The sequence below is a fragment of the Scyliorhinus canicula genome, chromosome 10 (genome assembly GCF_902713615.1).
Source record: "Scyliorhinus canicula chromosome 10, sScyCan1.1, whole genome shotgun sequence".
NCBI classification, from domain to species: domain Eukaryota; kingdom Metazoa; phylum Chordata; class Chondrichthyes; order Carcharhiniformes; family Scyliorhinidae; genus Scyliorhinus; species Scyliorhinus canicula.
This window is the reverse complement of record NC_052155.1, coordinates 10071721-10097849: the sequence shown is the minus strand read 5'-3', so window position 1 is coordinate 10097849 and position 26129 is coordinate 10071721. Positions and strand designations below refer to the sequence as shown.

General features: G+C 45.8%; 1 protein-coding gene across 2 annotated transcripts in view; it reads left to right on the top strand.

Moving 5' to 3' along the window:
* Nucleotides 1–783: 783 nt before the first annotated feature.
* trappc8 (trafficking protein particle complex 8) overlaps nt 784–26129 on the top strand; it is a 180049-nt gene continuing 154703 nt past the window's right edge. For both annotated transcript variants that reach the window (XM_038808588.1, XM_038808586.1), the window contains exons 1-2: nt 784–1098; nt 9710–9904. In XM_038808588.1, the coding sequence (XP_038664516.1) occupies nt 942–1098; nt 9710–9904 (352 nt within the window). In that variant the 5' untranslated portion in view covers nt 784–941. The remainder of the gene's footprint in view (nt 1099–9709; nt 9905–26129) is intronic.

The following is a 26129-nucleotide window of genomic DNA, read 5'->3' as shown; positions in this document are numbered from 1 at the left end:
CGGGATCGAACCTGGAACCTCGATGCCGTGAGGCAGCAGTGCTAACCACTGCGCCACCATGCTGCCCTACAGATAAGTTCTTGATTAATAAGGGATCAGGGGTTATGGGGAGAAGGCAGGAGAATGGGGATGAGAAAAATATCAGCCATGATTGAATGGCGGAGCAGACTCGATGGGCCGAGTGGCCTAATTCTGCTCCTACGTCTGATGGTCTTATCAGTCTGTGACTCTTTGAAAAGAAACAAATGCAGATTGTTTTGTTTCCTGAGGTGGTGTTACTGGGGCAAAAGTGGAGAATCCTTGATGGTCTATTTTGGAAAGCAAAGGGCAGCACGGTGATGAGGGCAGCATGGTGGTGCGGTGGGTTAGCCCTGCAGCCTCATGGCGCCGAGGTCCCAGGTTCGATCCCGGCTCTGGGTCACTGTCCGTGTGGAGTTTGCACATTCTCCCCGTGTTTGCGTGGGTTTCGCCCCCACAACCCAAAAGATGTAGCGCATTGACCACGCTAAATTGCCCCTTAATTGGAAAAAATGAATTGGGTACTCTAAATTTATCACAAAAAAACAAATATTTTGGAAAGCAAGGGCTGTGGGTAACTTCAGTTTGCGATGATTGACAGGTGCTGCAGTGAGCTGGAATCTGGGCTTGGGGCGCAGCCAGGTGACGCGCGGGGGCGGGGCAGGTATGGGGCGTCGTGACGGCATCCCGTCTCGGGTGATTGACGCGGGCCGGCCAGCCGGGGAGGGTAAGGGGCGGGGCCGGGTGACGCGGCAGGCGGAGCCGTCACGTGACGAGGGGCCGGGCGGCTGGCAGATTGAGTCCAACATGGCGGCGCTCGGCCTCGCCTCCTCTTGAAGGGAAGCCGCTTGTTGTCTGCTCCGTCAACCGGGAGGCCCTACCCCTCCCCTCTCACCCCGCATTCGCGTGTCGGAGCCCCGGGGATGGCTCAGTGCGTGCAGAGCGTCCAGGAGTTCATCCAGGACACCTTCGTGCCCATGGTGGCCGTGCTGTGCAGCGAGGCCGCCGACAGCTCGACGCGGAAAAACAACCTGAGCTTCGCCGAGCTGGTGCGGCCGTTCTGCCGCCTCACCTCCGAAGGTTGGTACCGGGAGGGCGGGGGGAGAAGCCGCTGGGCCTGGTCCCGGGGCCCGGTGCCTGTCCACATCGCCCCTTCCGCCTGTCACTGGAGCCTGGCCTGGGTGGGAGCCCTGCTTCCCTCCCTCTTCACTGACCTGTCAGCTGCCTCTGAGCTCCTGGCTCTAACCCACTCAACAGCAGACAAGTGGCCTTATTTATCTCTCAGTGAGCAGTTTGGATAGTACACACTGGCTGGGCCGAATGGCCCCTTCTAGTGCTGTCGACATTCCCTGCAATATATCCAGTTTGACATCTGTATATAGAGATGTGGCTTGAAGTGTGCTGCTGGTTTGTAAATTGCCTTGAGACACCCACAGTTTTGGGAAGAGGGGGAGCACAAAATATTGAAATACAACCAGAAAATGTTGGAGATACTCAACAGGACTGGGGACTATCTGTGGAGAGGGAACGTTAACATTTAAAATCATCTATATTTCATGGTGATGGGAGAAAGTTACAGATGTAATCTGCTTTAAGGAGGGTATATGGGATTCCCAGTATTTGCCCTATTCTGCTCATTTATTAGTGACAAAATATTGAAATCCTGCCGGATAAACTCAACGTGTCGGCTGTTTAGATGGCTTGAATAAGTTTTCTTCCAGACAGAGGTCCTGTGAGGCTCATGCATTCTGCTTGAAATTTAATCTTCCGATCAATGAACAGCAAAACCCTGAAGTTGCCCAGATCTGCCTGTTGCCTGTAATATGAAATGAGGATGTGTACTTTCATCTGAAACTCAACTGAATATACTCCGAGAGTGCAGAACATTTGGAGTTGTATAATAACTAAGAGGAAGTTATTGGTGTTTACAGCTGTGTCTTTGTTGATGATTTAAGAGAGCAACCTTTTTATGTAGTAGTATACTGGCACGTTATGTAAAAAACATGCAAAATTAAAGCATTTCCCAATAAGGAAGTGGCTGCTCTGTGCACAAATAATAAATTCCATGTTCATTCTTGTTAATAGGAATGTAGCACCATGCAGAATCTTAACTTCTGCAGAAATAATCTAATTGGCTTGACAACTAAAAACTGAGGATGGAATCCATTAGATATAGGAGCAGAATTCGATCATTCGGCCCATCAAGTCTGCTCCACCATTCGATCATGGCTGATATGTTTCTCATCCCCGTTCTCTTGCCTTCTCCCCATAACCCCATATCCCCTTATTAACCAAGATATCCCTTCTTAATTAAGAACACCAGATGTGTGCTTGAGGTGTTGTTACCTACAGGGCTACAGACCAAGAGCTGGAAGGTGGAATTAGACAAAATAGTTATTTCTTAGAACATAAGAACTCTGAGCAGGCAATTTAGCCTCTCGAGCATGCTCCATCATTCAATAGAAACACGGCTGATCTTATTGTGGCCTCCACTCCGCTGTCCTGCTCTTTCTCCATAACCCTTTAACCCATTGCTAAAATCTGTCTAACTCTTCAAATTTACTCACTGTCCCAGCATCCACCGCACTCTGGGGCAGCGAATTCCACAGATTCACGACCCTTTGGAAGAAGTAGTTTCTTCTCATCTCCGTTTTAAATTTGCTACCCCTTATCCTGAAACTAAGACCTCTTGTTCTAGAATGCCCCACAAGAGGCAGCATCTGTTCCACATCTACTTTGTCGATAACGTTATCATCTTGTATACCTCAATTTGATCTCCCCTCATACCTCTAAATTCTAGAGGGTAAAGGCCAAAACTGTTCAATCTCTCTTCATAAAACAAACCCCATATCTCTGGAATCAATCTCGTGAACCTCTGAACTCCCTCCAATGCCACTGCATCTTTCCTCAAATAAGAGGAATCCTTGATTTTTATTTCCTTAAAAGAACACCAGTCCGTTACGTTGAGTCATAGTTATACAGCGCAGAAAAGGCCCATCGAGTCTGCACTGTCAGTAACTACCCCAAATACCGTGTTAATCCCATTTACCAGCACTTGTCCCGTATCCTTGAATGTGATGGTGTTTCAAGTGTTCATCCAAATGCTTTTTAAAGGTTGAGATTTCCAGCCTTCCAGTACCTTCCCAGGCTGTTTATTCCAGATTCCCACCACCCTCTGAGTGAATTTTTTTCTCAAATCCCCTCAGAATCTCCTGCCACTCGCTCTAAAACTATGCCCCCCTGTGATTGACCGCTCAATCAAGGGGGACAGCTGCTTCCTATTTATCCTGTCCCAACCCCTCAATCCTACTTCAATCGCATCTCCCCTCAGCCTTCTCTGCTCCAAAGAAAACAATCAAAGCCTATTCTATCTCTTATAGCTCAGATGCTCCATCCCAAGCAATATCCTGGTGAATCTTCTCTGTACCTCCACCAGTGCAATCACCTGATTCAGAACTGCAAACAGTACTTCAGCTGTGGTCTACCTAACGTTCTGTAATGTTGCACCATAACATCCTTGCTCTTGTATTCTATGCCATGACTGAGGATGACAAGTGTCCCATATCACCTTACCTACCCTGTTCACCTACACTGTCACCTTGAGGGACCCACAAATACCCAGAGATCCATCTATTCCTCTGAACTTCCGAGTGTCCTGCCATTCATTACATACATCCCTGTCCTGTTTCCAAAGTGCGTCACCTCGCACTTTCCAGTTACTCAAACATCCTCCTACCACCACTCTTTGTGTCCTACTACTAAGCCAGTTTCAAATCCACCTCAATATGTTTCCTTGATTTCCATGTGCCTTCTCAATCAGACTGCCATGTGGGACCTTGTCAAAGGCTTTGCTAAAATCCAGATAAACTCCACCAACTGCACTTCACCCACGCAGTTCATTAGATTTAACCAATTGATCAGTTTTTACAAATAATTTACAGTCCAGAAGGAGGCCATTCAGCTCATCGAGTCTGCACCGGCTCCTGGAAAGAGCACCCTACCCAAGGTCAATACCTCCACCCTATCCCCATAACCCAGTAACCCCACCCAACACGAAGGGCAATTTATCATGGCCAATCCACCGAACCTGCACTTCTTGGACTGTGAGGAAACCGGAGCACCCGGAGGAAACCCACGCGCACACAGGGAGGACGTGCAGACTCTGCACAGACAGTGACCCAAGCCGGAATCGAACCTGGAACCCTGGAGCTGTGAAGCAATTGTGCTATCCTCAATGCTACCTTGCTGCTCTAGTTGTCTGTTCAATTATGGGATTGTCCTTGCTGGTATTTTGAGTTTCATACTAAATCTTTGATTGGTGTTCACTTGTAGCATTGAGCAGATAAATGCATGCTAGCATTGAAATTTGTGTTCGTATATCCACCAAGGCTTATTAATTGTAGTATACTCTTTGCAAGTGCATCAGAGCACCACCACCTCCAATTTCTCCTCCAAATTTCACATCATCCTGTGTTGAAAGTATATATATTTTTTGAAATGTGGGCATTGCTGGCGAGGCCAATATTTAATTGCCCTTGAGAAGGTGATAGTGGGATGACTACTAACTGAGTAGCTTCCTGGGGCATTTCCAGGTCAGCCACATTGCTGTGGACCTGGAGACATGTGGAATAGAATGGATACAGACAGCAGTGAACCAGCTGCATTTTTATGACCATCTAGAATTGTAGAATTTACAGTGCAGAAGGAGGCCATTCGGGCCATCGAGTCTGTGCCAGCTCTTGGAAAGAGCACCCGATTTAAGCTCACACCTCTACCCTATCCCTGTAACCTAGAAACCCCACCTAACTTTTTGGATACTAAGGGGCAATTTAGCGTGGCCAATCCACCTAACCTCCACATCTTTGGACTATGGGAGGACACAGGAGGAAACCCACGCAGACTTGGAGAGAAAGTGCAGACTCCGCAAGACAGTCACCCAAGCTGGAACCCTGGAGCTGTGAGACAACAGAGCTAACCACTGTGCCACCCTGTGTTTCATGTTCAACTTAAATTCCATCACCCTAGTGGGATTTGAACTGGTGTTTGTAGAGCACTAGTCCTGGTCTCTGTACTTATTGGCTTCCCTGTCTTGAGTCAGTAGGTGCCCACCAATGGGTTACTATGGAATGATCTTTCCATGGTGTGTGCCTGGTGGAATATATGGTGGGTTTATGGGCTGTCCAAATGCCAGGACACTCCTCTCAGCCTTGCTGGGGGAGACTGAAGGAGTGCAAAGCACAACGTTTGGCACCAGTTTGGCTGCAGGAGCCAAAAAGAACGCATGATTACCTTGTGAGGATCTCCTCCTGATTTTCTGTTAGGATTTACTCCCTTAGCCTTAATCCATCCTGAGTCGTCCAAAGCAATGGGGCTCATATCCCTGAGTAGGGGCCTTGAAGTAGTTCCACTTCACAGGAGCTACCCACGAATACAGTAACTACTACAATTCCCTATTGCCATGCTTTCATCATTGCTGGGGCAAAATCCTGGAATTGCCTCCCTAACACCACGGTGGGTGTTCTGACACCACATGGACTGTATTAGGTGGCTCACAATTAGAGATGGGCAATAAATGCTGGCCTAGGCAGCGACATCCTGTGAATGTACAAAAGAAATTGCAGGCTGTGCTCGATCCTTATGAATTATAAATAGATTTAATGAACCAATGCATAAATCTTGCAGAATAATTTCCTACTTTATTGTATTTGTTCCTCAAGTTTCAACATTCCAGTACTCTAATGCACAACTATAGCCCATTTTCTAAACCAAAGTCCAGTTTGGAGTTCATAGAGTTTCTGATATCTTCTAATTGAATTGTCACTGAGTCGTCTTAGTCTCCACCTGCATTTCCAGAACAGAATTATTCAATATAAGCCTTGGGGGATTTGTGCCATCGCTTGTTCTTGGATATTTATGGTAATAGCCAACCTGGTGCATCTGTGTATTCTGCATTATTTGGTGGGCACCCATTTCTGTCATGTGGGTTCTAGTTTCAATGTCCTGCAGAATTAAGTTTGAGGTTTCACTCTCCCCAAGTTTGAATTTTTAAACAAGGAAGCAAAAAAATGTTAAATCAACTTACGACAGCACAGAGGGGTACTATTCAGTCCTTTAAATCCGCATGGGTTCTTTCCAAAAGCAAATCAGTTAGTCCCATAGCTGCTCGCTCCCATAGCTATGCTGATTTTTCTCCTTCTCATTTATATAATTCCCTTTTGAAGAAGGACTTATTTATATCCTGCTGTTCATGACCACTGGATGTTTCAATGGCCAGTGAATAACTTTCAAAAGTGTCGTGACTGTTGTAATGTAGGTAATGCAGGAACCATTTTGCACACAGCAATGTGATTAAAAGCCAGGCCATTGTTTTAATGATGTAGATTGTGGGGTAAACGTTGATCGGGGCACTGTGGATAACTTTACTGCTCTTATTTGAAGCAATGTCACGGGATCTTTAATGTCTACCTAAGGGGGCAGAAAGGGTTTGGATTTTTATCGTTCATGGGATATGGCCAGCATTTATTGCCTATCCCTGAGGGCATGAAGAATCAGCCACATTGCTGTGGATCTGGAGTCGCATATGGGCCAGACCAGATAAGGGCAACAGATTTCCTTTCCTAAAGGGAAGTAGTGAACATCAGATTTTCACGACCATCTCCGTGGTCATCATCAGATTTTTAATTCCAGGTTTTTAAAATTGAATTCAAACTTTACAATCTGCTGTGGTGGGATTCAAACCCAGGTCCCAGAGACCCGGGTAATGCTCTAGTCCAGTGACCAAAGCATTATGCCACTGCTTCCCCCGATATGATTTAACATCTCATCCAAGAGATTGCACCTCGGACAGTGCAGCACCCTCTCAGTGCAACATTGAACTGTCAACCCTGAAGGTTATTATTGAATCTGTTTCCACCAACCTGTTGGACAGTGCATTCCAAGTCCAAACCACTGTTTGCACTTCTTAAAATAAAATTCTCATGTTGCCTCTGATATCTTATCACCTTAAATGTGTGCCCTTCCGATCCTTCACTATTGGAAATAGTTTATTATTCTTTACTCCATTTTAACCCATTATAACTTTATTTACTATAGAAGTTTCTCCTCCTCCTCTGCTCGAAAGGATAGCAACCCCAGCTTTCCCAGTCTGTTTACTTACTATAATCCCTTATCCTTGGAAGCATTCTAGTAAATCTCTTTTGTAGTCTTTCAAAAGCCTCATGCCTTTTCTAAAGTGTGGTGACAGAGTGTCTATCTAGCACTGTGCTTGCTTTTTTTAATATAGGTTCAGCATTACTTCCTGGCTGTCCTCTCTGCCCCCATTTATAAAACTCAGGGTCCCAAATGGTGTCTTAATTGATTTGGTAACCAGTCCTTCCATTGAAGGTTGTGCACAATCTCTCCCAGATCTCGGTTCTTGCACCACCGTTAAAATTGTGCCATTTAACTTGTATTGGCTCTCCTTATTCTTCTCCCAAAATGTAGCAAATGTGTACAGAATGTTGAAAGCTAAATGGATGATCTATAACTATAGGTATTCGTTTTAATTGAGTCATCCAAATATGTTGACTATCCTTCGCACAATTATATGTTTTAAAAACACTGCAGACTTCAATTTGAATTTTGCCTGTACCTATTCCTCCCCCCCACTCTTAAAACAAATAACTAGGCAGACAATCTGTTAGGCTGTGAAAATTAATTTCCTTCACATTTAGATAATTTATGCGCAGATTTTTTTGCAAGTATCTGTTGTGACAGTTACGTCCCATGCTGCGTCGCTTAATTTTCCTCCAAACGATGATTCATTTAAATGTTTGGTTTGTTTAAGATCCTTTTTCTCACTCCTGTTCACCAGGATTAATGGTTGGAATTTGAGATCTGTCTTAATGGTTTGAATTTATTTTCACCTGCACTTGGTAGAAGTTGCTAAGTTGAATTTTTGTTCATTCACGTGGCTGGGCCAACATTTAGGCATTTAAGAATCAACCACGTTGCTGTGGGTCTGGAGTCACATGGAGGCAGATTCCCTTCTCCTAAAGGACATTAGTGAACCAGATGGGCTTTTACGACAATCGACAATGGTTTCATGGTCATCGTTAGACTTTTAATTCCAGATTATATTGAATTCAAATGTCACCATCTGCAGTGGCGTGATTTGAACCTGGGTCCCCAGGGCTTTACCTTGGATCTGTGGATTGTTAGTCCAGTGACAGTAACACTCTGTCATTGTCCCCTTAAAGATCTCATTGCACTATTTTGAAGGTGTTGGGGGGGGGGGGGGGGGGGGGGGGTGTGTGTTCTGGCCCATATTTATCTTTCAACCAAAAGCAGCAGATTATCTGTTCATTATCACATTGTTTTTGCAGGAGTTCCCGGTGTGCAAATTGATCAATGCTTCCTTCATTACAGCAGTGCCTTTTAAGATCACTTGATTCGCTCTAAATTGCATTGAGACATCCTGAGGTCTTGAAAAGTGCAATATATAGGCACTGGACCCAGTCCTCTTTACTAGGATCTCAGGACTGAATGTGTACCGGATGCTGGGACTTTCTGGATTTTGGCTCCTGAAATGTGGGTGTGGGGGGCATAGGGTAACATAAAGCTGGGCTGATTTCTCTGAGAAGGACCCAAAGAGCAGGACAACAGTGTGCCGCACGATCTAGATATGGAGGTCAGAATGCATGATGTGGATTGTAGAACCAGGGCAGGGTGCTGTTTCCAGGCCCTTGCAGGTTTTTAGACACTGTTAAATGTAAGAAACCGAGGTTACTGATACAATTTTTAAATGCGTTTCAGGTACGGGGTTGTGGAATTTTTGCATGAACATAGAATTTACAGTGCAGAAGGAGGCCATTCAGCCCAACGAGTCTGCACCGGCCCTTGGAAAGAGCACCCTGCCTGAACCCACACCTCCACCCTATCCCCGTAACCCCACCTAGCCTTTTTTTTGGAGACTTGAGGGCAATTTAGCATGGACAATTCAATTCACCTAACCTGCACATCTTTGAACTGCTCAGTCACCTGGGGTCAGAGTTGAACCAGGGTCCCTGATGCTATGAGGCAGCAACGCTAACCACTGTGCCACCATGCCGCCTAATAAGGAATTTAGGAAGAATGTTTAGACCTTGAGTAACACCAGGGATGAGGAGCATCATGTCGGAGACTGAAGAGCAAGGATCGTTCTCTTTAGAATGCAGCAAAATTTAATACCTGTTCAAAATTAAGTTTTATTTGGGTAAGTAAAGAGAAATTGCTTCCACTGGCAAAGGGGTCAGTAATCAGAGGATGACGATTAAAGGTAATTGGCAAACAAATAGTGGGAGATCATATTTGATGCAACAAGTTTATACCTTGAATGTGTTGCCTGAAAGGGTGGGGAAGGCAGATTCAATAGTCACTTTAACAAGGAAATTAGATAAAACTTTGAAAGATTGCATGGTTGTCGGAAAAGAAAAGGATGGTGGGACTTGAGGCATAGCTCATTTAAAGAGCTTTGGCATGATGGCTGAATGGCCTCCAGAAGGTTGGGGGAGGAGGGATGTGTCTTTTGTGGCTATTTACTCGGTGTTTGCTGCGTACACCAGCTAGCTTTTTAATGGGTATGGAATTGGAGCGTGCAATGTTAGGTACTGGAATGAGCCATAATATGTTTAATCTGTTGAATGAATTTTTGCTACCGTTTGTTTTTATCTAGTTCATATGCGAGATCCTAACAACCAGAGTCATGTTATTAAAAACCTGCGGATCAGTGTCACTGGAATTGTTACACAGCCGCCACAGCAGACTGCCATTCGGAAGCTGTTAAGTGAGGTGGTTTCTGCCAGTCAACCTGCCGAAGGATTGGTTGCTAATGTGATTACAGCAGGAGATTATGATCTCAATATCAGTGGTAAGCTCTGTTTCATGTTTATTAATTACTTTTTCATGAAAGGCACCAAGTTATGAAAGCTGTTTGAAGTGTATATTTAATTCTAAGAGTTGGAAATTCAAACAAAAGAGTTTCTTTATAGAATATTTCTGATCAGTTTTGTGTTCTATAAACTGTGTGGCATTCTCTGTATCCTGTAGGTGCCCAGTACTTAGAGGCTGAAATGAGACTTCTAAATCCATGTTGTGTAAAGCCTTATGGCTAAACAGTTTTATCAGTTACCAATGCTTCCTCTGGCTAGTTTATTGTTTTGAAATGTTGGACACAAAATGTATGATTCGTTGAAACTTGCCCAATACATCTTGTTTGTGGTTCGCTTGAATTTTGATATTTTGCCTCTGGTTAACAGTGGAGTTTGGGGGGGATTTAGGTGCTGCAGTTCCCAGTGACGGTTTGGCATAGGCTTCACAGACCTCCTTAGCTTTCCCTTCGGCATTCTCGCTCACTGGAGTTCCAGATCTGTGGCTGGCTGGCGGAAGTGCGTGTGGTGTGATGAGAGTGTTGATCTTACTAAATGGTTGAGCAGGCTTGAAGGGCTGAATTACCTACTCCTGTTCAGTTTTGTTGTCGTCTTAATGTGAGTAGGTGGCGAGCAAGTCTGAGGACCTTCTCGTAAACCACCTCCCAGGCAGCCATCCATGGCTCCAGGTTGGCAGCAGCTGTGTCGGCCGCCTGCCTCTCCTCTGTGGTCTTGACCACTGGAGAAAGGTTATTTTTTATGCTTGAGGCTATCTCTGATCGGTTTGCCCTTGCCAGACTGGTGTGTTTGGATGTTCAGAACAAGATTGATTAGTTTTTTCATAAGCTTAAGTTCTGCTATTAGTTGCCCTGACTCTCTCGTTATGAGTTGATATCGCTGGAGCTAACCAGAGCATCTTTATTGGCGATACCATAAAGTGGGGGGGAGAATCTTAAACCAATTGCCATACAGGGTGAGTTGGGTCGGACAAGGCACATTTGAGGGAAGAGTTTTAATCATCCAAGAGTCATGGTGCAGGAGAACCTTGTGGTATTTAACACAAAATACATTGCATTCAGACAGGAGATTTATGCAACTTGTCTTGAGAAAAATCATACTTATAGGTGCAAAATTAGTCCTTTTAATGTCCCATTTGAAGCAAATCTTTCACTGCAGTATATTTGTCTGGCTCACAAATTCTGCAATTTGAATTTGCCGTATGTCACTTGAGGCGGTTCACAGGCTGCAAGTAATTGTTTTTTTTAAATAAACATTTTATTGAGGTATTTTTTGAATTATAACAACAAAATAAACAATGTACATGAAACTATAAACATAGTGCAAAAGCCGTCTCCCTCCCTTACAGGTCCCATCTTTATTAACCCCCTACTCTAAGCTAAACTAACCCCCCTTCTGCTGACGATTAATTTTCCGCAAATAAGTCGACGAACGGTTGCCACCTCCGGGCGAACCCTAACATTGACCCTCAAGGCGAACTTGATTTTTCTCCAAACAGAGAAAGGTAGCCACGTCCGATAGCCAGGTCTCCGACTTCGGGGGCTTTGAGTCCCTCCAAACTAATAGTATCCCTCTCTGGGCTACCATGGAAGCGAAGGCCAGAACGTCTGCCTCTTTCTCCTCCTGGATTCCTGAGTCTTCCGACAACCCGAAATCGCCACCTCTGGACTCAGTGCCACCCTTGTTTTTAACACCGTGGACATGACATCTGCAAACCCCTGCCAAAATTCCCGAAGCTTAGGACATGTCCATAACATGTGGACATGGTTCGCAGGTCCTCCCGCACATTTTGCACACCTGTCTTCCACCCCAAAGAATCTGCTCATCCGGGCCACTGTCATGTGAGCCCGGTAATGACCTTGAATTGTATCAGGCTAAGCTTGGCACATGTTGTCTCTACTCAACGCGTCCGCCCATAGACTATCCTCAATCTCATCTCCCAGCTCCTCCTCCCACTTGCGCTTCAGCTCCTCGGTCTGCGTCTCCTCTGACCCCATAAGTTCCTTGTAAATATCAGAGACGTTCCCTTCTCCTACCCACCCACCGGAAACTACCCTGTCCTGAATCCCCCCTTAACGGTAGGAGCGGGAAGGTTGACACCTGTTTACGCAGGAAGTCCCGCACCTGCAGATACCTGAATTTGTTTCCCCTTGCCAACTCAAACGTCTCCAGCGCCCTCAAACTCGGAAAGCTCCCCTCTATAAACATATCCCCCATCCTCTCAATCGCTGCACTCCGCCATATCTGGAACCTCCCATCCATACTTCCCGGGGCAAACCGGTGATTATTACAGATTGGAGACCAGACTGATGCTCCTTCTGCTCCCACATGTCTCCTCCATTGCCCCCAGGCTCTCAGGGCCGCCACCACCACGGGGCTGGTGGAGTACTGTGCCGGCGGGAACGGCAGAGGCATAGTTACCAACACCCCCAGACTGGTGCCCTTGCATGAAGCCGCCTCCATACGCTTTTCACTGTACCTCGGTACACGTGACAATAAACAAATCCAATCCAATCCAATCCAATCCATGCCGACCCTTCCCCCACCACCCACTTCCTGATCATGGCTATAAGCTGCAAGTAATTGTTGACTGTCAACGTCTACTTTTTATGAATGTTTGTGGTATTGTATGAAGTGGACTAACCTCTTGGGACTTAACAATTCAAGGGAGAAATATATCTCTTTAATGTGCATTTTTTTTTACCTCTAACCAAATGACAGTTACATCAGCAGGTGACTTATTTTCTTGTTTTTTTGTGTCTGGGTAAGACAGTTAAAGGGATCAACAGCTTGTTGCTTGTCGTCTGTTTGCGGTGTGCTTCTGCATGCTAATTGAGAAATACAATGATATCATCTGGAGGATGATGCCTCAAATTTACAAGTGCTTTTCGGAGTTTACATTTGAGTCTTTATACCTGTTGTGGATTTGCGCATTCGGTGGCATGCTGTGTTCATGCATTTTTGCAGTGTTGATAGTTCTGAGCTGGGGGCCAAATTCTTTGAGCTAGGTTAAATGAGTAATGCAAAGTTTGTGGCAGAAGTTCACTTTCTACTACTTTCAAGTACAGGTTATGAAGCTTTATATTCTATTATGCTTCAGAGTTGTTGTTCAAAAGTTCACACTATGGTGGGGTTACTCTGTTTTTAGAATGCAGCCCAGTCTGGGAAATGTTGAAATGCAAAGCCATTTTTACCATTATCCTGAAATGTTGTGGAGAAAATCTGACAAACTGATCGGTGTCTGGGGAGCTCATGAGATTAAGTAATTTAAAGCTACTAAAAGATATGCAATATGTAGGGATTGGGAATGTGTGCTTGTAAATCAATTATCCTTTCATGGGACAAAAAAGAAAATGCTGGACATTACCACCGCTGAATCCCCACAGTCAACATCCTGGAGGTTACCATTGATCAGAAACTGAACTGGACTAGTCACATTAATACTGTGACTACCAGGGCAGGTCAAAGGCTCAGAATGCTGCGGCGAGTAACTCGCCTCCTGAACCCCCAAAGCCTTCCCACCATCTACCAGGCACAAGAACAAAGAACAGTACAGAACAGGCCATCGGCTCTCCAAGCATGCGCTGACCATAGTACCTGCCTAAACTAAAACCGCTTGCACTTACGGAGTCCGTATCCTTCCATTCCCACCCTATTCATATATTTGTCTCGATGCCCCTTGAATGCCGCTATCGTACCTGCTCCCACCACCTTTCCAGACAGCACCTTCCATATATTTATCACCCTCTATGTAAAAAAAAAAAAACTTGCCTTGCACATATGTTCGAAACTTTTCCCCACGCACTTTAACCTATGTCCCCTAGTACTTGACTCTCCTACCCTCGGAAAAAGCATCTGACTATCCACTCTGTCCATGCCACTCATAATCTTGTAGGTGTCTATCAGGTCGCCTCTCAAGCCTCCGTCATTCCAGTGAGAACTGACCAAATTTACCTAACCTCTCCTCATAGCTAATGCCCTCCATACCAGGCAATCTCCTAGTAAACCTCTTCTGTACCCTCTCCAAAGTATCCACATCCTTCTGGTAGTGTGGCGACCAGAATTGTACACACTATTCCAAATGAAGCCTAACTAAGGTCCTCTACAGCTGCAACATGACTTGCCAATTTTTATGTTCAATGCCCCGACCGATGAAGGCCAGCATGCTGTATGCCTTCTTGACCACCTTATCCACTTGTGTTGCCACTTTCAATGATCGGTGGACATGCACGGCCAGATCTCTCTGCCTGTCAGCACTCGCAAGAGTTCTACCATTTATTGTGTAATTCCTACATGCATTGGACCTTCCAAATTGCATTACCTCACACTTGTCCGGATTAAACTCCATCTGCCATTTCTCCGCCAAGACTCCAATCAGTTTATATCCTGCTGTATCCTCTGACAATCCTCTTCACTATCCGCAACTCCACCAATTTTTGTGTTGTCTGCGCACTTACTAATCAGACCAGCTACATTTTCTACCAAATCATTCATATAGACCACGAACATCAAAGGCCCCAGAACTGATCCCTGTGGAACTCCGCTAGCCACAGCCTTCCATTCAGAAAAGCATCCTTGCTTCCTGCTACCTGTCTTCTGTGCCAAGCCAAGTTCTGTATCCAACTTGCCAGCTTTCCTCTAATCCCATGTGACTTCACCTTTTGTACCAGTCACCATGTAAGTACCTTGCCAAAGGCTTTAATGACGTCCATGTATACGCCATCTACTGTCTTTCTCTCCATCTATCATCTTTGCACTTCCTCAAAACTCGATCAAATTAGTGAGGCACAACTTTCCCTTCACAAAACTATGCTGTCCATCACTAATAAGTCCATTTGTTTCCAAATGTGCTTAAATCCTGTCTCTAAGAATCTTTTCCAATAATTTCCCTACCACTGATGTAAGGCTCACTGGCCTATAATTTCCAGGATTATTTCTGCTGCCCTTCTTAAACAATGGAACAACATTGGCTACTCTCCAGTCCTCTGGAACTTCCTGTAGCCGATGAGGATACAGAGATTACTGTCAAAGACCCAGAAATTTCCTCCGTTGCCTCCCTCAGTATTCTGGGGTAGGTCCCATCAGGCCCTGGGACTTATCTACGTTAATGCTTTTTAAAATGCCCAACATCTCTTTATTAATATCAACATGAATCAGAATATCTACACACTCTACCCTATACTCATCCACTAGTCCTTCTCTTTGGTGAATACTGAGGGAAAGTATTCATTTAGTATCTCTCCCATTTCCTCTGGTTCCATACATAGATTCCCTCCAATATCCTTGAATGGACCAACCCTTTCTCTGACTACCCTCTTGCTCTTTCCATATGTATAAAAAGTCAGGAGTGTAATGGAATACTCTCCACTTTCCTGGATGAGTGCAGCTCAAACAACACTCCAGAAGCTCAACACCATCCAGAACAAAGCCTCCTGTTTGATTGCTTCCCCTTCCACAAACATTCAAACCCTCCCACCGACAAACAGTGGCAGCCGTGTGTACCATCTACAAGATGCACTGCAGTAACTCACCAAGATTCCTTAGTCAACACCTTCCAAACCCACGCCCACTACCATCTCGAAGGACAAGACAATATTGTTACTGATCAGTGTTACACCTCTATTGAAAAATCTTATTTTTCGCCTATGCTGTTATTATTGGTGCATGTTTTGTTCCGCATTGTTTTTATAGCACCTGGTCAGATTATGATGACTGACCTATAGATATTAGCAATTATCCAGAATAGTGCTTGTGAGCATGGAAACGGTTCTTCTCACCCTGGTGCCGTTGACTTTTATTGAAGCTTTATGGAATTTTGTGACCTGAATACAGTAACGTTTAAGTGAGGAAACTTCATGTGATCACATATGGAATTGTGGTAGAGAGGTGCGAATTCAATTTGATCTTGATTTTTTTTGTGATCAACTATAATATGTATGTGTAAATTTAAAAAAAATTTGGTTCACAAACCTTGCGTATTGACTTTACATCGACCTACATCGCAATCCATTTTCCCATTCAATTTCATGTTGGCTTGAAATAGTCACAGCAAAAGATAACCCCGGTGCCTTCTGGCAAAAAATTGTAAAGCATTTTTCCTCCGATAAACTGAGAATTCACAATCTCCAGAATAAAGTTTTTGCCAAAAGAAATTTATAAGTTTACTTCATAAACCCTTGAATAGTCTTGCTTTAACTGTAAATTGGTTATTTTCAGCCTTTCTGAAAAATCTGGCCATCCAGTTGATGGCTTGGATTTAGCGGTGATGACAAAGCAACAATGCTCCCCATTGACCTCGAAGAAAGCTGCCGACAAAGATCAAGTGATCTCTGAGGTGCAAAGCTGCCTTTTCCTGACCGCAGTTAATATCTGGTCCATCAGATGTGTAGCAGCAATGCATGGTGGGTTAAGCGACCAACCATGTTTAAGTTTTCACACAGACAGCAAACTAAGTTAAGAGCACTAATCCATTCACTTTTTAAATTTGAAGTTCAGATAAAAAAGTAAATTGTAATTGGATGAAGAAGGAAGCTAATATAAATAACTTTATGACAGTGGAGAATTTTGACATTCCACATTTAATTAGCTTTTCAAGCTCAGTGAGGGTACTTGGCAGTAATTATAACTTCCATTTATAAACCCAGTTACGCCCGATTCAACAAGGTGCAGCCAGATTAATTGACGAGCGTGGATGTTTACATCAGTTAAAAGATTTCCCATTGATTTGTAGTCTGGTGGGATGTAACCTCATTGATATACCTGGGTGAGAATCGCAAAATTACGGACAGCTACTCCTGGCTCCAGCTTACTTTGCACAAAGTTGCTGTCAACTTCAGTGGAGTAATGACAGTGCCATTGACAATTTCACTATCCGTGCCACCAAAAAATATGGGCTAATACCTGTGGCTGTACTACTGGCTTAGTAATTCGGAGCCTAGACTGAATCACAGAATTGTTACAGAGCAGAAAAAGGTCCATCGTGTATGCACCAGCTCTCTGAATGAGCATTATGACTGAATACCACTCCTCTGCCTTTTCTCCATAACCCTGCACATTGCTTCTATTTAAATAACTATCTAACGCTCTCTCGAATGCCTCAATTGAATGAAGACAGGAACTCCGATCCCACCACTGCAGCTGTGCAATTTAATTTCAATTAATTAATAAAATCAGGAATAAAAAAATTGTATTAATGATGGTGACCATGGGGTTTTTGTGACAATCCAGCAGTTGTATCTGGTCAACTAGCCTCATTTTAGGAAGGGAAAATATGCAGCCCTCAGTCTGTCTGGCCAATCCGATTCCGGAACCACAGAAACATGGTTGATTCTTAGCTTCTAGCAAGGCACTCAGTTGCATAGGGATGGGCAGTTGGTGCTGGCCTGGGCAGCAACTGTCACATCCTGAGAGTGAATTAAAACAAATTTTCTAATGCAAATTAATGCACAAATAAAAGCTATCCGAGTCAAAATAAGAGACACTCCTGTTCTGCGGCAACAGAGGGAAGTATGAGCATAAAAAAGAAGAACATTTTGGAAAAGCTCGGATCACAGGGCGCCTGTGGGAAAACAGGAGTTGATGTTTTAGTTCAGTGACCAACAAGTGGATCTGGAAGTTTGGATATTTCACCCCTTGCTTGCCCTCACATGGTATATCTCTTCCCTTCCATGACTGCTCTGTCAACACTTCTGCTGTCAGACTTGATAAGTCTGTAACTCCTTCCAGTTCTGGTCAAATGTCAGCAACCTGAAACATGAGTTGTCTGCACAGATGCTGAATGACTTGATGATTTCCAACGTTTTCTGTTATTTATGATCTGTTTCGGATTTCCACCACTCAGCTTTTGGAAGAATGAACGGATCTTGTTTTAAAAATGCAGAATCTTCCATTTTGGTGTAGCATGTTGTTGAAAACTACCCATATCCTTGACTGATTTATTTTTTTGCCTCCCAAGTTAACGATGAGGAATTTGAGACTATTTTATTGGTGGATCACTACTTCTCACATCCGTGTTAATTATGGTGATAATTTACTTGACAAAACCATGGGATTGCCTCATTTAATCCTTCCTGACTGTACTTGAATTAGAAAGTGTGATTGACAATAATGTTGCCAATTAATAATAATGCTCTTTAGAGTCTCCAGATATCAAATGATACCACCACAAGGCTTTACCAGATATCGATCAAAGGACCATACAATCAGTTAGTCAGTTCAAGTTCAAAGATGGTTTATTTACACACAAGGATGGATTCCTTCGACATGCAACACAAAAAACTACAAGTTAAACTACACCTAACAACTACAATAACATATACTTAACTTCAGGGCAACCGGCTCTATGCAGATGGACAAGGCCTTTGTCTGGATCTTGCGTGGCTGGGTGGAAGAAGTGGCTGTTTCTGCTGGGCTCATCCGTCTGGTAGCGATCGTTGGTCTTGAACTTGTCTGTCTGGTCGTTATGCTGCACTAGGGTTGGCATTGACCGGATCCAGAGAGACCGAGCCGATGGCTGTGTCTTCTCTTATCCCTCTGGGATTTTGCACTCTTTGGGGCGGTCCTTAACTTGGACCCAATAATTTTTTATTTAAAAAAATAAATAATTTTTAGTCACATTTTCACAAAAAAGAAAACAATAACAGAAAATTCTAAGAACAAAAAGAACAGAACCCCCCCCCCCATATACAAAAGAGAAACAATAAATTAACGCCCATCGTTGGCAAAAAACAGATATTCAAACAAAAACAAAGAGACAACCCCCACCCCCGGGGTTGCTGCTGCTGCTGACCTTTTGTTTTTACCGTTCTGCCAGGAGATCTAGGAATGGTTGCCATCTCCTGAAAAACCCCTGCACTGACCCCCTTAGGGCAAATTTCACCCCCTCCAATTTAATAAACCCCGCCATATCGTTGACCCAGGCCTCCACGCTTGGGGGCCTCGCATCCTTCCACTGAAGAAGAATCCTCCGCCGGGCTGCTAGGGACGCAAAGGCCAGAACACCGGCCTCTTTCGCCTCCTGCACTCCCGGCTCCACTGCAACCCCAAATATTGCGAGTCCCCAGCCTGGATTGACCCTGGATCCTACCACCCTCGATACCGTCCTTGCTACACCCTTCCAAAATTCCCCCAGCGCTGGGCATGCCCAGAACATGTGGACATGGTTTGCTGGGCTCCCTGAGCCTGAGCACCTAATACACCTGTCCTCGGTCCCAAAAAACCGGCTCATCCTTGTCCCGGTCATATGAGCCCTATGCAGTACCTTAAACTGTATGAGGCTAAGCCTCGCACACGAAGAGGAGGAGTTCACCCTTTCTAGGGCATCCGCCCACGTCCCCTCAATCTCCTCACCCAGCTCCTCCTCTCATTTATCTTTCAGCTCCTCCACCGAGGCCTCGTCTACCTCCTGCATCACCTGGTACACTTCTGAGATCCTCCCCTCTCCAACCCATACCCCCGAGAGCACCCTGTCCTGAACCCCACGCGGCGGCAGCAGAGGGAACCCCGCCACCTGCCGCCTGACAAACGCCCTTACTTGCATGTACCTAAAGGTGTTCCCCGGGGGAAGCCCGAACTTCCCCTCCAGCTCACCCAGGCTCACAAACTTCCTGTCTATGAACAGGTCCCCCAGCCTCCTGACACCTGCCCTGTGCCAACTCAGGAACCCGCCATCAATTCTCCCCGGAACAAACCGGTGGTTCCCCTGTATCGGGGACCCAATCGAGGCCCCCGCCTCCCCCCTGTGCCGCCTCCATTGCCCCCAAATCTTGAGGGTAGCTGCCACCACCGGGCTCGGGTATACCTCGGAGGAGTGGCAGCAGCGCCGTTGCCAGCGCTTCCAGGCTCGTGCCCACACAGGACGCCAGCTCTATCCGCTTCCATGCTGCCCCCTCCCCGTCCATTACCCACTTACGCACCATCGCTGCGTTGGCAGCCCAATAATACCCACAGAGCGTGGGTTTCGATTGCGTCGAGCTATCTGGGTTGCAAATACACACAAGCTGAGTCTATCTGAGTCCTGGGTTGGCCATAATTCCCATGGTCCTTTGCAGGTTGCCCTCTGAGATGGCCACAATTGCATTTACCTTTTTTTAATAAACATTTTATTGATTTTGTTTTGGCATTGTAACAGGAGCAATATAAACATATACATAAAAATATAAACATAGTGCAAATACCGCCTCCCTCCCCCACAAGTCCCACCATTATTAACCCCCGATCTGCGCTAACCCCACCCGAACCCCCCCCCCCCCCAACGGTTGCCATCTCCAGATGACTCTAACAATGACTCTCATGGCGAACTTAATTTTCTCCAGGCAGAGAAAACCACCCATGTCTGAGCCAGTCTCCGACTTCGGGGGCTTTGAGTCCCTCTATGTTAGTAATATCTGCCTCTGGGCTACCACGGGAAGCAAAGGCCAGAACGTCGTCTTGGATCCTGTGACACCCCGAAAATCACCACCTCTGGACTCGATGCCACCCTTGTATTTAATACCTTGGATGTGAAGTCTGCAAACCCTGCCAAAATCCCCTCAGTTTTGGACATGCCCAGAACATGAAGACATGGTTCGCTGTCCTCCCGCACATTTTTCACACCTATCCTCCACCCCAATGAATCTGTTCATCCGGGCCAACTGTCATGTGAGCCTGGTGAACGACTTGTATTGAATCAGGCTGAGTCTGGCACAAGTTGCAGTCACATTGACTCTACTCAACGTGTCTGCCCAAAGGCCCTCTATCTTTCCCCCCAGCCCAGCTCCTCCTCCCACTCTCGCTTCAGTTCTCTCGGTCTGCGACTCCTCTGATCCCATAAGTTCCTTGTAAATGTCAGAAAGGCTCCCCTCACCTATCCAGCCTCTGGAAACTACCCTGTCCTGAATTCCACTTAGTGGCAGAGATGGGAAGGTGGTACCTGTCTACGCAGAAAGTCCCGTGCCTGCAGATATCGAATTTGTTTCCCCCCGCCAATGCAAACTTCTCCTCCAGCGCCCTCATATCACTCGGGAAAGCCTCCCCTCTATGAACAAGTCCCCCATCCTCTCAATCCCCACTGTCCGCATATTCTGAACCCCCAGTCCATCCTCCCCGGGCAAAACCGGTGATTATCGCAAGTTGAGGACCAGACCGATGCTCCCACATATCTCCTCCATTGCTCCCAGACTTTCAGGCCGCCACCACCACGGGGCTGGTGAAGTACAGCGCCGGCGGGAACGGCAGATGTGCGGTTACCAGCTCCCCCAAACTTGTGCCCATGCAAGAGGCCGCCTCCATACGCACCCATGCGACCCCCCCCCCGCCAGCCACTTCCTAATGATGGCTATGTTAGCCCGCCCAGGTAATAATTGCTAAAGTTCGGCAGCACCAGCCCTCCCTTTCCCCGACTCCGCTCCAGCATTACCCCCCCCTCACTTGCAAGGACTTGCCCCCTCCATACAAAGCCCGCTATAACTTTATTGACCAGCTTAGAAAGGACCGCGTAATGAAGAGGGGAGACATTGAAATACAACAAGAATCTCGGGAAGACCGTCCTTTTCACCGTTTGGACTCTCCCAGCTAGAGAAAACGGGAGCACATCCATCTCCGGAAATCATCTTTCAACTGATCCACCAACCAGGTCAAGTTCAATTTATGTAGCCGGTTCCAATCCCGCACCACTTGGATACCTAGGTACCTGTGAAACTGTCCCCTACCAGTCTAAATGGCAGTTTCCCCAGTCGCCTTTCCTGAACCCTCGTCTGGACCGCAAACATCTCTCTCCTCCCCATGTTAAGTTTGTACCCCGAAAACCGGCCAAATTCCCCATAAATTCCCATGATTTCTTCCATCCCCTCGATTGGATCTGAAATGTACAGAAGCAGGTCGTCCGCATACAGCGAGGACTCCGCGTCCAGGAAGTAGTCTATACCCTAAATTGCTCCTTCCAAGTGCATAACCTCACACTTTTCCATATTGTATTTCATTTTCCACTTCATTGCGCACTCTGCTAGCTTGTCCCAATCCTTCTGCAGCCCCTTGCTTCCTCAATACTGTCCCTCTACAGATCTTTGTATCATCTTGCACACTTAGCAACAGTGCCTTCAGTTCCTTCTTCCAGATCATTCATGTATATTGTGAAAAGATGTCCCAGCACAGGACCCCTGAGGCACACCACTAGTCACCGGCTGCAATCCTGAAAAGACCCCTTTAATCCCCACTCTCTGCCTTCTGCCAGTCAGCCAATCCTCTATCCATGCCAGGATCTTACCCTGAACACGGGCTTGTAACTTATTTAACAGTCTCCTATGTGGCACCTGCCACAGACCTTCTGGAAATCTAAGTAATCACGTCCACCGGTTCTCCTTTGTCTAACTTCCTTGTTACCTCCTCAAAGAACTGAAGAACATGAATAGAAACATTCCCCTGCGTAACCACCCTGTCGAGCTCCATCAGATCTTGTGTTTCAATAAGATCACCTTCTCTTTCCAATGGATATAGACCCAACCTGTTCAGCCTTTCCTTCATAAAATAGCCCGTCAATCCCAGGGAGATGATGTTACAGGAGTCTGCCTTACGGATTATGTCTCTTAAGCTATTTGTCAAAAAGCAAGTGTAGGTGAAGGTTCTCTGGTCGGAAACTGAGCAGTATGTGCAAGTTTGCTGAATAGTTTGTGAGCAGCATTGGAGTGTGTTGAATAAGCCATGGTTAAATTAGTTCAGTCTAGCCTCCAGTTTGAACACTGCAAGCAGCAGACGTAAGAACTCTCAGTTTCTTCAATATCGCCATAAAAGGTTGCACGAATTAAAAGATTGCCAAGACTTATTTGATTCGTATTAAGATATTAAAATGGTCAAGTTATTGGAACTAAACTTAGCAAAAGTTTAGTGCTGAAAGCTGAATCCTGTTTGTAAGGTTAATCTTCACGCCTTGAAGATTCATTGGGCTTGTTCCTCTCCACTTCCTTTAATATTCCTCCTCTTACAATCGACTATCTAATTCCTAAATTTGAAATAATTCATAGATTTTGCTTCAACAATAGCATAAGAAGCAATTTCCACATATCTGACCACCCAATGTGAAAATTAATAACTTTTAAGCCTCCCCTTTTTTATTTTTGAAAAAAATTATGATCGATTTAATCTTATGCGCTCTTGGCCATTTCACTACCATGATATACATTAATGATTTGGATGAAGGAATTGCAATGCAGTATTCTACAACTTGCAAGAGACGCTAAGCTAGCTGGGTGGCAGTGTGTGTGTTGTGAGAGGCTGCAGGGTGACTAGACAGGCTGGCTGAGTGGGCAAATGCATATAATGTGGGTAAATGTAAGGTAATCCACTTTGGTGGCAAAACAGGAAGGCAGATTATATCTGAATGGCAGTTTAGGAAAGGGGAAGTGCAACGAGACCTGGGTGTCGTGGTGGAACAGTAGCTGAAGGTTGGCAAAGCAGGTGGTGAGGAAAGCTACTGGCATTATGGCCTTCATTGCACGAGGATTTGAGTAAAGGAGTTGGGATGTCTTGCTGCACTTATACAGGGCCTTGGTGAGGCCACACCTTGAGTATTGTGTGAAGTTTTGGTCTAGTTTGAAGAAGAACATTTAGAATTTAGAACAGTACAGCACAGAACAGGCCCTTCGGCCCTCGATGTTGTGCCGATCAATGATCACCCTACTCAAACTCACGTATCCACCCTATACCCGTAACCCAACAACTCCCCCTTAACCTTACTTTTTAGGACACTACGGGCAATTTAGCATGGCCAATCCACCTAACCCGCACATCTTTGGACTGTGGGAGGAAACCGGAGCACCCGGAGGAAACCCACACACACACGGGGAGGACGTGCAGACTCCGCACAGACAGTGACCCAGCCGGGAACCGAACCTGGGACCCTGGAGCTGTGAAGCATTGATGCTAACCACTATGCTACCGTGCTGCCCTTCTTGTTATTGAGGGTGTCTAGCGAAAGTTCATCAAACTAATTCCCAGGATGGTAGGACTGACAAATGAAGAAAGGCTGGATCGACTGGGCTTGTACTCGCTGGAGTTTAGATGAGAGGGGATCACATAGATACATAAAAAATCCTGATGGGACTGGACAGGCTAGATGCAGGGAGAATGTTCCCGATGTTGGGGACTTCCAGAACCTGGGGTCACAGCCCAAGAAGAAGGGTTAAGCCATTCAGGACTGACCTGAGAAGAACCTCTCTGAGAGTTGTGGAATTCTCTACCACGGAAAGCTGTTGGGGCTAGTTCATAGAATCATAGAATTTACAGTGCAGAAGGAGACCATTCAGCCCATCGAGTCTGCACCGGACCTTGGACAGAGCACCCTATTCAAGCCCACTCCTCCACCCTATCCCAGTAACCCCAGCTAACCTTTTTTTGGATATTAAGAGGCAATTTAGTATGGCCAGTCTACTGAACCTGCACATCTTTGGACTGTGGGAGGAGCCAGAGCACCTGCAGACTCTGCACAGACAGTGACCCAAGCCAGGAATTGAACCTGGGTCCCTGATGCTAACCACTGTGCCGTCCTAATCATAGAATCCCTACAGTGCAGAAGGAGGCCATTTGGCTCAACAAGTCTGCACCAACCTGCTGAAAGAGCGCCTTATCCATGGCCCCTCCCTCACCCACCCCGCACTATCCCTGTAACCTAACCTGCACACCTTTGGACCTACGGGAAGAAACTGGAGCACACTGGAGGAAATCCACAAGGACTCCAGGGAGAAACGTACAAATCCCACACAGATAACTACCAAAGGCTGGAATTGAACCTGTTGGATATATTGAAGAGGGAGTTGGACGTGGCCCGTGTGGCTAAAGGAACCAACGGCCGCCTCTTGTGCAAGGATGAGCCTAATGCAGTTGAAGTTGGTGCACAGGGTGCATATGACTTGGGTGAGAATGAGTGGGTTCTTTCAGGGGGTAGTAGCATAATGAGTGTGAGGTGTGGGCTGGGGCCAGCGAATCACGCGCACATGTTTTGGGGTTGTGAAAAGTTGGGAAGATTCTGGGTGAGAGTGTTACCGGTCTTAGGCAGGATAGTGGAGGAGGAGGTGGACCCGGACCCATTGGTGGCGATATTTGGGGTTTCGGGGAAGCGGAGCTCATGGAGAGGAGGAAGGCCATGTCTTGGCCTTCGCCTCTCTGATTGCAGGGCGGCGAATTTTGCTGGAGTGGCAGTCGGCATCGCCACCGGTGGTAGCGGTGTAGTTGGGTGACCTGTACAACTTACTGCGATTAGAGAAGATTACGTACAAGTAAGGGGCTCTTCAGAGGGGTTTGAGGAAAGGTTGGGGGATGTTTGTGATCGTGTTTGAAGGCCTGTTTCGTCGCAGGGGAGTCGGGGGGGGGGGGGGGGGGGCGGGGAAGAGAAGAGGGGGGGGGTGAAAAAGGGGGAAAATCTGTACAGACTGTATAGTTGATTGTTGGAAGTATGTTTCCTGCAGTCTTTATTCGTTGCAACCTGTTTTGATACATGTTGTAATAAAATGCATTTTTTAAATAGGATCGAGGGTATGGAGAGGAAGAAGGAGTGGGATACTGAATTTGCACCATCAGCCATGATATTGAATGGCGGTGCAGGCTCGAAGGGCCAAACGGCCTACTCCTGCAACTATTTTCTATGAGGAAATAACATTAGATGTCTTTAAAACTATCAGGGCAATATTCGATTGTCTCAGCTCATTTTGTGCCCAACATCCTTCCCTCGCGAGCGTTACTAAAAACTAACCCTCCTGTGTATGCCTCTGACAGCTTGGGCTGTTGAGTTTCCCTACATTGCAACAATGATTGCACTTCCGAAATTCTGCTTTGACTGACAAAAATTTAGGACATCCTAATGTTGTGCAAGATGTTGCACCATAAATTTGTTCCTTTTGTTCACGGGGTGGGTGGTGGTGGCAGGAATCCCTAATGCTTTTTGAAACAGCAAGCCTCCCGTGAATTGAGTCTGCAGTTATAATGCATTTATTCTTTAGTGAGGTGTCCAAAATAATGCACAGTTATCCAGCTGAGACCTAACTCCAAGACATTGTGCGAGTTTGTTATTGTCGTTCTTGCTCTGAACGTGGTCTGGAATTAAGGATCCCCTTTACCTCTTCTATGGCATATATATATTTGAGCTGCCACTTTTAATGAACCAGACTTTTGCTTCATTTAAAATATTGTCTTTCAAGGTGCTATACTTCCTATTATTTCCAAAACACATCTCTGTATATTGTT